Here is a 15,167-nt window from a genome sequence, read left to right as displayed (position 1 = left end):
GGCTCTCGTGGACATTTTTCATCATGTCGAAAAATCTTCACGAGTCTTCCCGTGCTTACCTGCAGTTAGCGAGTCTTCCCGAGTACCTGCCGTTAGCGTAGCGAGCCGCTAAGAGACGTCCCCGAGCTCCGACGTACCCACTACGTTCATTCTCCGTGCTTACCACGAGTTTGATTTTTTTTTTTAAACTCGGGAGAGCTCTTGGAATAAACTCGTACCGTGGGACAGGGCTTATAGAGGTGAAAAGAAGACAAAAAGGTGTCGGATAAGGAACATAAAGGAGGAGAAATGTAAAGCCAGAAGGAATATGGGATGGGGATGGGGGGGGGGGGGGGGGATTTGGGGGATAAATGGGAAATGTGGGGGCTGGGAATGGGAGATGACCATACACTGCAGGGGAAAGGAGGAGGTTGTGGGAGAAATGTGTGTGTGGCAGGTGAAGAGAGGCGATGTGGGGGACAAGTACATGAAATTGGATCATTCAATGGGTTGCAAGCTACCCGAGTGGATAATGAGTTGTTCTCCCAGTTTGCGTGTGTGTGTGATCTCACTCTGGAATGGAATAGGTCATGGACAGAAAGGTCGATATGGGAAGGGGACTTAAAATGATTGGCGACCAGGAGCGTCAGCAGGTCTCAGTGGAGCAAGTGCATGGCAAAACGGCTTGCGAATAAGAAGTCTAATTAGGAATGATGTTGGATCACAATCTGCCAAACCTCTCCCCAACCAATCAAGTATTGGCACAAAAAGCAGGAGTAACTCAGCGGGTCAGACATCATCTCTGAAGAAAAAGAATAGGTGAGACCCTGCTTCAGACTGAGTCAGGGGAAAGGGAAATGAGAGACATAGATGGTGATATGAATGAAAGATATTCCAAAAATTAATGATGATAAAGGAAACAGGCCATTGTTAACTGAGGGCTTAGGTGAAAACGAGTTGCAGACAATGAAACTCAGCAAGACGATTTTGAAACTTGGAACAGCTTGTGCAGCTTAAAAGCCAGCGGTATGAATCTTGATTTCTCGGACTTCATGTAACCCTTGCATCCTCTCTCTCTATCTCTCTCTCCGTCCCCCACCCCAGTTGTTATACTGGGTTCAAAGTCGTCTTGTTGAGTCTCATCGTTTTATTCTAGTTACTCCTTTTCCTTCCATGTCGATGTGATACCTTCAATGTCTTCAACTGAGCAGACATACACAAGAAGTTGTTAAGAGTCTCTTCTATTTCCTCCATTAGTTTAGAGGTACAGCATGGAAACAGGCCCTTTGGCCCACTGAGTCCGTGACAAGCGGCGACCCCCGCACAGTAACACTATCCCACATACACTAGGGACAAGTTATAATTCTACCCAGCCAATTAGCCGAAAAACCTGTCTGTCTTTGGAGGGTGGGAGGAAACTGGAGATCCCTGAGAAAACCACGCAGGTCACGGGGAGAACGTACACATTCCACACAGACAGGCGCCCATAGTCGGGATCGAACCCGGGTCTCTGGCGCTGTAAGGCGGCAACTTTACCTCTCGCCACCATGCCGCCCGTTTAGGGATACAGTGTGGAAACGGGCTCATTGGCCCACCGAGTCAGCACCAACCAGCGATCCCCGCACATTAACACCATCCTACACACACCAAGCCAATTAGCCTACAAACCTGTTCTTTCCTATCAAATGATCTGGCATTTTTATTTCATTTTGTATTCAAAGTCGTATGGTCGTGCAGCAAGGAAACAGGCCATTCGGCTCAACTTGTCCATGCTGGCCATAATCACATGTGACCCATATCCCTCTAAACCGTTCCTATCCATGTACCTGTTCAAGTGCCTTTTGTTTGTGTTATAATATCAACCTCAACTACTTCCTCTGGCAGCTTATCCATATTCTCATCACTGAGTGAAAATGTTGCCCCTCAGGTTCATATTAAATCTTGGTTCCATTATATTTGCCCAATGTTTACATGGTAACGTTTCGCGTCGCGACCTTTTATTCAGACTTGGGTTAACTGATTTCTGGTATTTCTCGCAGCAAATAACAGACACTCTTGAGAAACTCGGAGAGCAAATTGAGGATATACACGAGAATCAGCCTGATGCCTTCCTTGAAGCTTCTGCCGCGGAGGTCATACAAATTGGTGATACGCTGACACAGCTCCACGCAGAATGGGACAGAGTGAACAGAATGCACAATGATCGCAAAAGGTAACAAATCTGCTGGCATGGGTTCAGCAGAATTATTTCTGCGGTGGAAAATTTTTAATTAAGAATAACAATTACTTCATTTTCTTCACTTGCGAACAGTGCTGATAGATTTTCCAAAGGTTTGGACTCCTGATGTGGAGACAAAGTCAAATCTGATTGTTCCCAATCTAACACCATGTCAAAGTCTCTTAATGTGGGCTACAGCAGTTGTGCTTGGGAAAATTTACATTATTGCACATCAAAGGACAAAGGTCATTTATTGTCACATACACCAATTGGTGCAGTGAAATTTGAATTGCCGTTGCAGGACACCAATAAAATAAACACAACATTATAGAATTTAACATTAAACATAAAAAAAACATCCCCCCACAGCGGGATCAACGTTTCCCACTGTGAGGGAAGACAGCAAAGTTCAGTCCACTTCCTCCATGTTCACCCGTGGTCGGGGCCTATTGAGGTCTCCGCAGTCACTGCTACGGCGTCTTGATGTCTTAGTTTTCCTCCATTACTGACAGAAAATCATGTCTAGTTTAGAGATACAACGTGGACTTTGGTCTGAAGAAGGGTCTCGATCCGAAACCTCGTGTGTTCCTTTTCTCCAGAGATGCTGCCTGTCCCACTGAGTTATTCCACCCTTTTGCGTCTGTCTTAGGTTTGAACAAGTATCTGCAGTTCCTCTCTGCACAGCAAAGGTTACCATAACTGAATTGCAATATTGGGCAGGACAGGCCTTTAATGTCTATGTCGAACATATTGCCAAATTAAATCCCTTCAGCCTGCACATGATTCATATCCCCCCCCCCATTACCTGCATATCAAGTTTGTCTCCCCTAAATATACCTCAGAAAAAAATCAATTCAAGTTTATCCAACCTCTTCGTATAAATAATCCCGGGCGGTAGGCACAGCCATATTGTTGCCTTACAGCACTTACAGATACCCGGGTTTGATCCTGGCTATGGAGTTTGTACTTTCTCCCCGTGACCTGCGTGGGTTTTCTCCGAGAATTTCAGTTTCCTCCCACACCCCAAAGGCACACAGGTTTGTAGGTTAATTGGCTCGGTATATATGTACAAAAATTGTCCCTAATGTAGGATAGTGTTAATGCGCAGCGATCGCTGGTCGTTGTGGGCCGAAGGGCCTGTTTCCGTGCTGTATCTCTAAACTAAACAGTCCAATCCATACAGCAATCTGGTAAACCTCTTCAGCACCTTCTCCAAATCAATTGATTGACATTGTAAGGCATGTGAATTGCATTGCTTTGGATTTTGTTTGATAGAATTATAGAATTTTATATTTAGCTTTTGCAATGAAGTCCACAGAAGCAAATTCCATATATGGAGTATAATATGCAGCTTCTTCCACCTTGCACTGTTTGTACAAGTAACTTAGGGCAGCTTTCTATCTCAATTCCGTCCTTAAAATTGGCTCTGCCTCAAATCTAGGACAGCTCTTTTTCCACACGCAGCAATGAGTCTGGAATTTTCTGCCTCAGAAGGTGGTGGAGGCCGGTTCTCTGGATGCTTTCAAGAGAGAGTTAGATAGAGCACTTAAAAATAGTGGAGTCAAGGGATATGGGGAGAAGGCAGGAACGGGGCACTGATTGTGGATGATCAGCCATGATCACATTGAGTGCGGTGCTGGCTCGAAGGGCCGAATGGCCTACTCCTGCACCTATTGTCTATTATCTATTCCAGTGACCTCTGCGCTCATTTTGGCTTTCCACCATGAAGAGGTACCCAAATAAATGTGGTCATTCTACTTTGGCCTGATATGAGATTAGCATACGATGAGCACTTGGTAGCACTGGGCCGCTGCTCGCTGGAGTTTAGAAGGTTGAGGGGTGACCCCATTGAAACTCACAGAATAGTGGAAGGCATAGATAGAGTGGATGTGGAGAGGATGTTTCCACTGGTGGGAGAGTCTAGGACCAGAGGTCATAGCCTCAGAATTAAAGGGTGCTCTTTTAGAAAGGAGGAGAGGAGGAACTTCTTTAGTCAGAGGGTAGTGAATCTGTGGGACTCATTGCCACAGAGGGCTGTGGAGGTCAAGTCAGTGGATATATTTAAGGCAGAGATAGATACATTCTTGATTAAGGACAGGTGTCAAAGGTTATGGAGAGAAGGCAGGAAAATGGGATTAGGGGGCAGAGATCAGCCATGATTGAATGGCGGAATAGACTCAATGGGCCGAATGGCCTAATTCTACTCCTGTAATTGATGAATGTAAATGAGTGTTAAGCATTTGATGAATCTGATGGGCCTTTGATGAGTACAAATGCATGTTTGGGTTTCCATAAGTTAAGCAGACTAATTCCCTGTGGTCCGTGAAGCAGTGGCAAATATTAGTTTATCTGAAATAGTGCTGATAGATATGTCAGGTGGCTAAAGAGTTTGCCTGAAGAGTATGACTTAAAGAAATATAGTGCTGGGATTGAATATTCTGTCTTCTCGGCAGCTGCTTTGATAAGGCTGTGGAAGAGTGGCGGCAGTTTCACTGTGACTTGAAAGACTTGAATCAGTGGGTGGTGGAAGCTGAGAAGTTACTGGCACATGCTGGAGGCCAAACCAGCAACCTGGATTTGGAACAATGGAAAGATCACCAACTGGTAAGTGGGAGGGACCCTCATTCTGTTCCTGCTTTCAAAGAATCAACAGAAACCTTTCTTAGTTGTGTTTGGCGTATGGCAGGTTTACCGCAGACTTGCTGGTTTGACCCAGATCAATAACCCTGCAATTTACTCCTTTAAGATGGACTTTACAACTTGCCATTTTGGCAAAGCATTGTTTCTCACTTTATAATGGATTATTATGTGTTTTTATGTGTGAATTGTTTTAAGTTTCATGTGCGATGCTCCGGTATTCCATGGGAAACGTCTTCACATTTTGCACTGTACAGCTGTTGCTTGCAAGATCACAATAAAGGTTGATTGATTGATAACATAAACTTTATTTCTTGATGACCCTGCAAAATGCCTTGAGGCTCATGCACAGTGGATCAAGGATCAGCCACGATTCAATATGACAAATCATCCAACTCAGTATTGAGTTAGTTCCATCCCCCTCAGCCATATGAGTTTATGTAGCGCTGGCATCCTACCCTGTACTTTCTTCACCACTGGTGTGATTAACCATTCGGTTTTAAAGGATGCCCCTGGGTTTGTCAACACAACAATCTTCCTCTCTTACCAACCCCTTAAGAATTGTAAGTTTTATACCCCCTTCAATCTTCTAAATCTGTATAAACCAAGTCTCAATCTATCTTCTCCTCCCCATTAACCGTCTCTGCACTCCTCCCTCTTCACTTAATTTCCTTATCATCTATGTGTAGGAAGGAACTGCAGATGTTGGTTTACACCGAAGATAGATAACAAAAGGCTGGAGCCTGTGGAATTCTCTGCCTCAGAGGCAGGTCCTCTGGATGCTTTCAAGAAAGAGCTAGATAGGGCTCTTAAAAATAGCGGAGTCAGGGGATATGGGGAGAAGGCAGGAACGGGGTACTGATAGGGGATGATCTGCCATGATCACATTGAATGGCGGTGCTGGCTCAAAGGGCCAAATGGCCTACTTCTGCACTTATTGTGTTTTGTCACTCTTCGGGACAGGCAACATCTCTGGAGAGAAGGAATGGGTGACTATTCGGGTCGAGAGGAAGACGTCTCTGGTCGAGAAGTTCCAGTCTGAAGAAGGGTCTGGACCCGCAATGTCACCCATTCCTTCTATCCAGAGATGCTGCCTGTCCCACTGAGTTACTCCAGCGTTTTGCCTCTACCTTCCTTATCTTCTACTTGGATGTGGAGTCCTCAATGAGTCTGCTGGTTTTCCATTTACATCCTATACAATATTTTTGTTTAAACTACACAAGCAAGATGGTTTCTCTCTCTCCCCCCCGCCTCCTCCATACTTCATTCCTGTGATTCTCCCTATACATGTTCAGCCTTTTGGGACCGACTTTGAAAGACGAGGGGGGGGGGGGGGGGGGGGGAAGAGAGGAGGGGGGGGGGGGGGGGGGAAGAGAGAGTGCCTTTTTACTTCAACCCAAACCCAAACAACCATTTGCAGGCAGTGCTTTTTTACCTCTAACCATATTTTTATTTTCAAACTAAATTAAGGGTACTCATAGTGCTGTAGACATTTGTTCAGTGTCATTCAGAGCTCAGAGTAACAGAGACTAATTGACAGAGCTCATCTTGCAGAGATTAATTGAGGCACACCACTTCCTGGTTTTATAGTCCCTCCCTCCCCCCTGCCGCCAGTGGGGGCAGCGGAGAGAATGGGGAATTTTGTAAAAACATTAATATCTCTGTCATTATTCATCAACGGGAAAAATCCTCGGCACACATGCAGCGGAGGGGGGCTCTGAGCGAGGTGGCCAAAAATGACGGCCGTTGGTGGCGGCGTTCTCTCGGAAATCGCAGCAGAGAAGGCCAAAAGCGGTCAAGAACAGAGATTTAGTAATATATAGATATGGAAAGTTAGCCAAGATGTGCATTGTATCTAATGTTATTTTCCTAACAGGAGTTGGAAGAGGGTCTGAATAGTCATCAGACTGTGTACATGGCACTGAATGTCACTGGCACAGATATTATACGCCATCTTTCAACAGCAGATGGCGCTCTCCTGCAGGAGAAACTCTACAAATTAAATAAACGTTGGCGGGCAATTTCCGTGGATGTCAAAGACAGACATGAAAGGTATAGAAATGTTCTTAAGTATGACTAGCATTTCTCTTGAAGAGGTTGATGTCCAGCCTCAGTTGTAGAACATCCCAAATGAAGCTTCTTAGAATAAAGGGGAGGTCATTTAAGAATGAGATGAGAAAAAACATTTTCACCCAGAGTTGTGAATTTGTGGAATTCCCTGCCACAGGGGGCAGTGGAGGCCAAATCACTGGATGGATTTAAGGGAGAGTTAGATAGAGTTCTAGGGGCTAGTGGAGTAAAGGGATATGGGGAGAAGGCAGGCACGGGTTATCAGGGCTGCCAACATTGGGTGAGAGTTGGGAGTGAGAAATTGCGAGAGACCAAGCCCAAGGGAGTGTGGCCGAAGCTGCAGCGAGCGACTCGCTAGCCCTGCAAACACTCGACAGCGCGCGAACTCAGCAGCCCCAGCTCCCCGCATCTGTATCCGCCCGCTGCTTCCATCCCTCCCTCAGCCCCGGCTCTCCAACACCCGCGGACCATGCAGCTTATCCGAGTTGACATTTTTGTTGATCACAGAATTTCTCACCACAGAGCGTGAAATATTTCTGATCAGCGTGAGGGCGTGAGAGTTTGCTTGAGGGCCTGATTCTCACGCTCAAAGTGTGAGAGTTGGCAGCTCTGGGTTATTGATTGGGGACGATCAGCCATGATCACAATGAATAGCGGTGCTGGCTCAAAGGGCCGAATGGCCTCCTCCTGCACCTATTTTCTATGTTTCAGGTGAGTTTTGTTCTTTGGTCTCTGTGGGTTTGCACCAAGTTTACCTATTCAATCATCTGTGTCACATCCTGGATTTTTGTTTAGTTGAGTTTAGAGATACAGCACGGAAACAGGCCCTTCGGCCTGCTGAGTCCACGCACATTAACACTATCCGACACACACCGGGGATAATTTATAATTTTACCAAGCCAATTAACCTACAAACCTGGCCGTCTTTGGAGTGTGAGAGGAAATCGAAGATCTCAGAGAAACCCCACAGGGTCACGGGGAGAACGTACAAACTCTGTACAGACAGCACCCGTAGTCGGGATCGAACGCGAGTCTCCGACGCTGTAAGGCAGCAACTCTGCCACCGTTCCGCCCTGAACCAGTTCTTACCAGTTCATCGTGCATTGGAGCAATATATGTGCCATATAAGCCTTGTTTTATTCTTTAATTAATTTCATTTCGAGACAAAACATCTTTTCTTTAGTTTGAAACATCATGTGGTTAGCATTTTGGCATGCAGAACTTGTAAATTGGAAATATGAAACAATAACTGAGCTTCAACATGAGTCATCTGAGTAAAGGGACGCACCTTTCAAAAGGCGATGAGGAGGAATTTCTTTAGTTGGAGTGTGGCGAATCTGTGGAAATCATTGCTTCAAGCCATTGAGTATTTTTAAGACAGATTCTTGATTAGTACGGGTACCAGGGGTTATGGGGGAAAAGGCAGGAGAATGGGGTTGAGTGGGAAAGATAGATCAGCCATGATTGAATGGCAGAGTAGACTTGGTGGGCCAAACGGCCTAATACTGATTCTACGACTTATGAACTGAAGAATGCATATTCTCTAATTTGTGCTTTGTGGGTAAATGTCATGGGCACAAGAATGGCACAGACCCACGCTGCTGTATGTGTTAACATTGGCTTTAATCTGTGTAGGCTACAAGGAGAAAGACAGCAATATTCTGATTTATGGAATCAACTGGATGACTTCAGTATGTGGTTAGACAAGGTGCAGAACTCCTTAAGGGCAGTGCAGTCTCCACCAGCAGAGCATGAATTGAAGGAATTAAAGGCAAGTATGCTGCAACTTGCACATTTTAAATGAACTATATGTACTTCTGAAGCATCTTTTGTTTTTCCTTTGACATAATCGTTTCTTCAATATGTAAAACATTACCCAAACAAGAAGGGCATGTCCTGTCTCTTTGCACCTCTCATAAGAAGAGAAGTTAGTGAGCAAAGGGAATTGATTTTGGGGTTGTCCTTTGTGTTTCGGTGTCCTGGCACAGATGGACATCCCCTTTTCAGTTGGCCATCGATTTGATGAGGCTGTTTAATTTTCAGTGCATTTGTAGCTTCTGAGGCTTAATCATTGTTCATGACGCTCCCCTCTCCATTCAGTCCCTGCATCTTAATTACATTATCTGTATCGATCACACCTTCATGATGTGGTTTTAGCCAGAATTCACTCTACATCCATGATAGATTTCATATTAAGTATCTTACTTAACTATGAGTAAAGAGGGCTGAGGTTTCATTTTGAAGTGTTTCCACAATGATCAATAATTTTGCTGAATAATTGTAATGGGGATTCTGTAGATTAGAAGAACATAGATTATGAACCAAATCACTAATTAAATTGCTGCAGCCATGAGTCAAAATTAAAGCTTATCCTGTGGAAATAATGCATTATCATGAATTGATTACTTGATGAATAGAAAATGAATAAATTAGTAGTTTTTACACCTGCAGGTAATATCTGATTGATTTATCACAAACATTTGTGCTCATATCTGCTACTTACAATCTTGATCAGTAACTTGGACGAGAAAGCAGGTTTAAGCCAACTGAGGTGCCGACCAATATTAAACCATATTAAACAAAGTGGGATGGTATAAGCCCTGTCCCACCGTACGAGTTTATTCCAAGAGCTCTCCCGAGTTTAAAAAAAAAAAATCAAACTCGTGGTAAGCACGGAGAATGAACGTAGCGGGTACGTCGGACTCGGGGACGTCTCTTAGCGGCTCGTAACGCTAACAGCAGGTACTCGGGAAGACTCGCTAACGGCAGGTAAGCACGGGAAGACTCGTGAAGATTTTTCAACATGTTGAAAAATGTCCACGAGAGCCCTGAGTACCGACGAGTGGCCATTACCGTAAATCTCCGAGTTCGAATCAGGGCAAACTCGGGAGAGCTCTTGGAATGAACTCATACTGTGGGACAGGGCCATTAATCATCAGTGTTTACTTATCAATGTGTGTTTTGTGAATGATAGCATTGCCTTTGGGAGAAGCAATGAGGAACTCTGAAATGAGTAGGAAGGAACTGCAGATGCTGCTTTGCATTGAAGGTAGGCACAAAATGCTGTGGTAACTCAGCGGGTCAGGCAGCATCTCTGGAGAAAAGGAATAGGTCGAAACGTCATCCATTCCTTCTCTCCAGAGATGCTGCCTGACCCACTGAGTTACTCCAGCATTTTGTGTCTATCTCTGAAATGAAGCTTGGAAGGAAGTTAAGTGATTACTTGGAAAAGCTGCAATAAATGTATTCCATATTATAAAATTAGGAGCTTGACAGTGTCAATCCTGGGTATATATTTCTTCTAAATGAGCATTTAGATGTACGCAATGATCACAATCACAGACTCACAGAGGGCGGTGGGGGCAGGTTCACTGGATACTTTCAAGAGAGAGTTTGATAGGGCTCTTAATGTTAGCAGAGTCAGGGGATATGGGGAGAAGGCAGGAACGGGGTACTGATTGGTGATGATCAGCAATGATCACATTGAATGGCGGTGCTGGCTCGAAGGGCCGAATGGCCTACTGCTGCACCTATTGTAAATTGTCTAATAAGCAGTTGACCATTTAGTATTGTGACAAAGAGAAATGTCTCAATGCACACAGTTGTGAACTGTGCCCAGCTACATGGTTGAAATATCTTCAGCCAGCAAAAGATGCTGCACCAATGAGCTAATCAATCTGATGCCAGAAGCAAGAATATAAAAGAAGGGTAGACACTAAATGCTGGAGTAACTCCGGGGGACAGGCAGCATCTCTGGAGAGAAGTAATGGGTGACATTTCAGGTCAAGACTCTTCTTCAGACTTAACCAGCAACTGCAGTTCCTTCTTAAACATGTAATATAAGGGTGTTTTGTTGTCAGCCCAGGCTAGGAGTGTTCAGTCATTAATTTGTTCCTCACCGGCAGATTTTTGTATAACTTGTAAGCAAGTGTAGGAAGAATATGAAAGTGTCGCAGAATGCGAGCCTTAAATCGTGGAGCAACTTGAAGGGCCAAGTGACTTGGTTCTGCTCTTGGCTGTTATGTTCTCTGTTGCTTACAGATCCATGCAACAGATTTGGAGTTTCGCGGCAATGACCTGAATACAGTGAACAGTAATATGCAGCGTCTGCTCTCTGATAAAAGCCTCAGTGTGCAAGAGAAGGATGAGCTTTCTGCAAAACTTCAAACTATTAATTCAACTTGGAGTAAGGCAAGTAGCACTTTTAGATTCTCTTCACCAATATCTTAATCTTGCTACGCACCAGAACTATAACACTCCATTTGTCTTGCTGCTGGTAAAGTTGCCTCTTCACTGGCTTTGAGTCCAGCTCATCCCACTTAAACTTGCGAAGAATTGAAAGTGAAACCTTAGTGGTTTCATCCATCAAGTATGAGAATTAATTATCTTAAATTGTGGCCTACTTAAAGACCAGTTGTACATTAATTATTTGTTGAGCAGACGTATTCTACCTCTAAGGTACACAAAAAAGCTGGAGAAACTCAGCGGGTGCAGCAGCATCTATGGAGCGAAGGAAAAAGGCAACGTTTCGGGCCGAAACCCTTCTTCAGACTGATCGGGAGTGGGGGGGCAGGTAGAAGAAAGGAAAAAGGAGGAGGAGCCCGAAGGCTGGGGGATGGGAGGAGACAGCAGGAGGGCTGAGGAAGGGGAGGAGACAGCAAGGATCTATCTGTGTCTTGTTAAATACATAAATACAATATTAATAAAACAATTTAACAATACTTTATTAGCCAAGTACGTTTTGCAACATACGAGGAATTTCATTTGCCAAGTCAGTCATACCAATAAAAAGCAACAGAACACACAAAATACATTTTAACATGAACATCCACCACAGTAACCCCTCCACATTCCTCACTGTGATGGAAGGCAAAAAAAAAAGTTTGATCTCTTCCCTTCTTTGTTCTTTGTCAGGGGGCCTCAAGCCTTCCGTTGACGGGACGATCTTGACTCCTGTAGCCGGCGGCGAGTGGGCCCTCAGCGTTGGGGCAAACAGCTCCCACATCGGGGGGGTGTCAGCTCTCTCTGCGCCGGTGATTGGACCCCCCCGGGTCTGGGCTGGCCAAACCCTCTGTGTCGTTGGAGCTGCCTGCTTTAATTCACTGCCTTAGGGCAATTATGGATGAATAATGGTGACAAATTGCTCACCTCATTTCTTTTGCTGAAACTAAAAGAAAGATCTATACACTTGCAAGTAAATGATAACAGGAGCATTTATTTTTAAAGAAGGGTTTCGGCCCGAAACGTTGCCTATTTCCTTCACTCCATAGATGCTGCTGCACCCGCTGAGTTTCTTCAGCATTTTTGTCTACCTTCGATTTTCCAGCATCTGCAGTTCCTTCTTAAACATTTTTTTTTAAGTATTTGACTGGGAATAAATCTAGGCCAACAAGTGATGGTAGATTGGTGGGTTAATTCGTTTGACATTAACAGCAAGCGAGCATTAGGTTCTCCATGGATCAGATAACAGTCAGTTAATTAACTTTCACTGATCTGCTATACCCTTCATGTAGCTAATTTTCAGCATGACATTTACCGACTCGATGGCGCAGTGGTAGAGTTGATGCCTTACAGCGCCAGAGACCCGGGTTTGATTCGGACCACGCGTGCTGTCTATGGAGTTTGTACATTCTCCCCGTGACTGCATGGGTTTTCTCCGGGTTCCCCGGTTTCCTCCCACATTCCAAAGACGTGCAGGTTTGTAGGTTAATTAGCTTCAGTAATAATAGTAAATTGTCCTTAGTGTGTGTAGGATAGTATTAATGTGCACTGATCACTGGTCGCTGCGGACTCAGTGGGCCGATGGGCATGTTTCTGTGCTGTATCTTTAAACTAAACTAATAAAGATTTTGACAATATTGTTTTTGATGGAGAGCCTTGATTTCCATTAAGGTGTCCAATGAATTGCTGGTGAAAATGAATGATATACAAACTCAACATCAAGATTATATCCACTTCAAAGAAAACTTGGAGCAACTGGCCAATTTGGCAGCAATTCGCAGGCAGCAGTTAGGTCCCAGAATAGCATCAGCTGGAACAAAACAACTTCAGGTAAGTGCCACTTGAAAGCTGAGTGTTAAAAACTTAAATTGTAACTTTGTAACATTGTCACATTATTGTCGAATTACTTCATGAGAATCTACTGCTAATTTCATCTTGAATGACTCAAACCATTGTTAGTCCCTGTGAAAAAATGTGTCCATTTCCTCCTAAAGGGCCTGTCCCACCAGCATGCGTCTAGCGCGACCAAGCGTGGTGGCTTGAGGCGTACGCCCTCACGGGACCGGTCCCACTTCCAAACGCGGAGCCGTCTGGAGTTGTGCGGGGCTGGTCCTGACATCATACTCACCAATCAGCTGGGCAGGAGGCGGGCCGACTGAATTTGGACGTCGCACGGCGTCGGGCGGTTACGTCATCGCGCAACGGCACGTCGGGCGGTGACGTCATCGCGCAATGCCACACGCTAGGCGTGTGCCGTCAAGACGCTACGTACGGCTTCGAGACGGTTCGTACGCTTGTCGAGGCGCTGCGTACGGCCTCAATGCAGCTGCGGGCCGACAGTCCGTTGCCGCGCGGAATTTTTGGACAGTGTCAGTTTTTCGGAGCCCCGCACAACTCCATACGGCTCCGGCGATCGAAGTGGGACCGGCCCCGCGAGGCCGTACGGCTCAAGCGATCACGTTAGGTTGCACTAGCCGCATGCAGTCGCATGCTGGTGGGACAGGCCCTTAATGATCCAACTCCAGGCAATGATCAGAAACTGAATCAAACTTTTTAGTTTAGTATAGAGATACAGCGTGGAAACAGGCCCCCCAGCCCACTGTCCACGCCGACCAGTGATCCCTGCACATTAACACTGTCCCACACACACTAGGGACAATTTTTCCATAGCGAAGTAACCAACAAACCTGTACGTCTTTGGAGTGTAGGAGGAAACCAAAGATCTCGGAGAAAACCCACGCGGGTCACGGGGAGAACGTACATACTTCGTACAGACAGCACCCGTAGTCGGGATCGAACACTGGTCTCCAGCGCTGCATTCGCTGTAAGGCAGCAACTCTGCTGCTGTGCCACTGTGACCACCCTTTAATCCAAGCAAGTCAGAGATTGAGGGGAGACTTGATAGAAGTATATAAAATTATGAGTCCAGCATTTTGATCACTGCTAGCCGAGCCATTGTGACTTCATCAGTTGAAGCTGGTCGTTTTAAATTCAAAGCCTTTTGATTTGTATAAACTTTAATCAGTAATAAGTCCAGAAATAAAGCATAAAATGTTCAGTGAAGGTGGTCTCTGCCTAGAGGGGAGAAATGTGAATCAGAATATGTAGTGTTTTCGCGAAGATGTAAAGACACACACATATGCACATGTATAAGATCAGCGTTTTAATAAGTATATGATAGATAGATAGAATCAAAGAAACTTGGTTGAATAGTTCTTGTTATGTGTAGTATGTGTCTTCCCAACATAGAGTTGCAGTTATCAATAATTTTGATGTCAATGCTTTCATCATGAATCCGTTCAGTCCAGAATAAGCGGTTAAATTGAAGAAACACTTAAATGTTAATTATTATTCATGCCCCTCCGTTTAATTCATGAAATATCAAAAGTTGTTTCCACGCTGTATCCACTGCGAAAACTCCGCAAGGTATGCCCACTTTGCAGAAGTTCTCCTTCTCTCTCCAGAGAATTCTGCAACACCCTCTCTCGTTGCTCCCCTTCATTGATTCCTCCTGCTTTTCAGCTCAATGACATCATATGCTTTGATCTGTCATTTTCACACTTTACCTTTCTCTATCTCTAGAATCCCCTGACTCTCAGTCTGAAGAAGATTCTCAACCCAAAATGTCACCCATTCCTTCTCTCCAGAGATGCTGCCTGCCTTGCTAAGTTACTCCAGCATTTTGTGTGTATCTAAAAGTTGTTTACTTTACACTTTAGAAGGCTTACAGTTTTAGATTATATTTCCAGGATGATATGTCTTGGAGCATTCCATGAAAGGTGATTCCCAATGTAACATAATGAGCTGTGTAGAACATAGTCTAGACTGCGTTTAGGAACTATTGCCTGGGTGTATGGAATTTGGACTAATGGGTGCTTCTGTGAAATTTAACAGGCTTGTGCGTTTTTTAATGCTCATGTGTAGGAAGGAACTGCGGATGCTGGTTTAAACCGAAGATAGACACAAAAAGCTGGAGTAACTCAGCGGGACAGACGGCATCTCTGGGGGAAAAGAATAGATTACTTTTCGGGTTGAGACCATT

At 44.8% G+C, this 15,167-nt stretch overlaps 1 protein-coding gene across 1 annotated transcript in view; it reads left to right on the top strand.

The window, feature by feature from the left end:
* Nucleotides 1-15,167, top strand: part of utrn (utrophin) — a 382,291-nt gene that overhangs the window by 210,827 nt on the left and 156,297 nt on the right. The window contains 6 exon segments of the mRNA XM_055639965.1: nucleotides 2,019-2,191; nucleotides 4,651-4,801; nucleotides 6,711-6,886; nucleotides 8,540-8,675; nucleotides 10,946-11,095; nucleotides 12,797-12,955. Of these exon segments, the coding sequence (XP_055495940.1) occupies nucleotides 2,019-2,191; nucleotides 4,651-4,801; nucleotides 6,711-6,886; nucleotides 8,540-8,675; nucleotides 10,946-11,095; nucleotides 12,797-12,955 (945 nt within the window).

This window comes from Leucoraja erinacea, chromosome 8 (assembly GCF_028641065.1).
Source record: "Leucoraja erinacea ecotype New England chromosome 8, Leri_hhj_1, whole genome shotgun sequence".
Lineage (NCBI taxonomy): Eukaryota > Metazoa > Chordata > Chondrichthyes > Rajiformes > Rajidae > Leucoraja > Leucoraja erinaceus.
The sequence above is the reverse complement of the archived record's forward strand: the minus strand, read 5'-3'. Positions and strand labels throughout refer to the sequence as shown.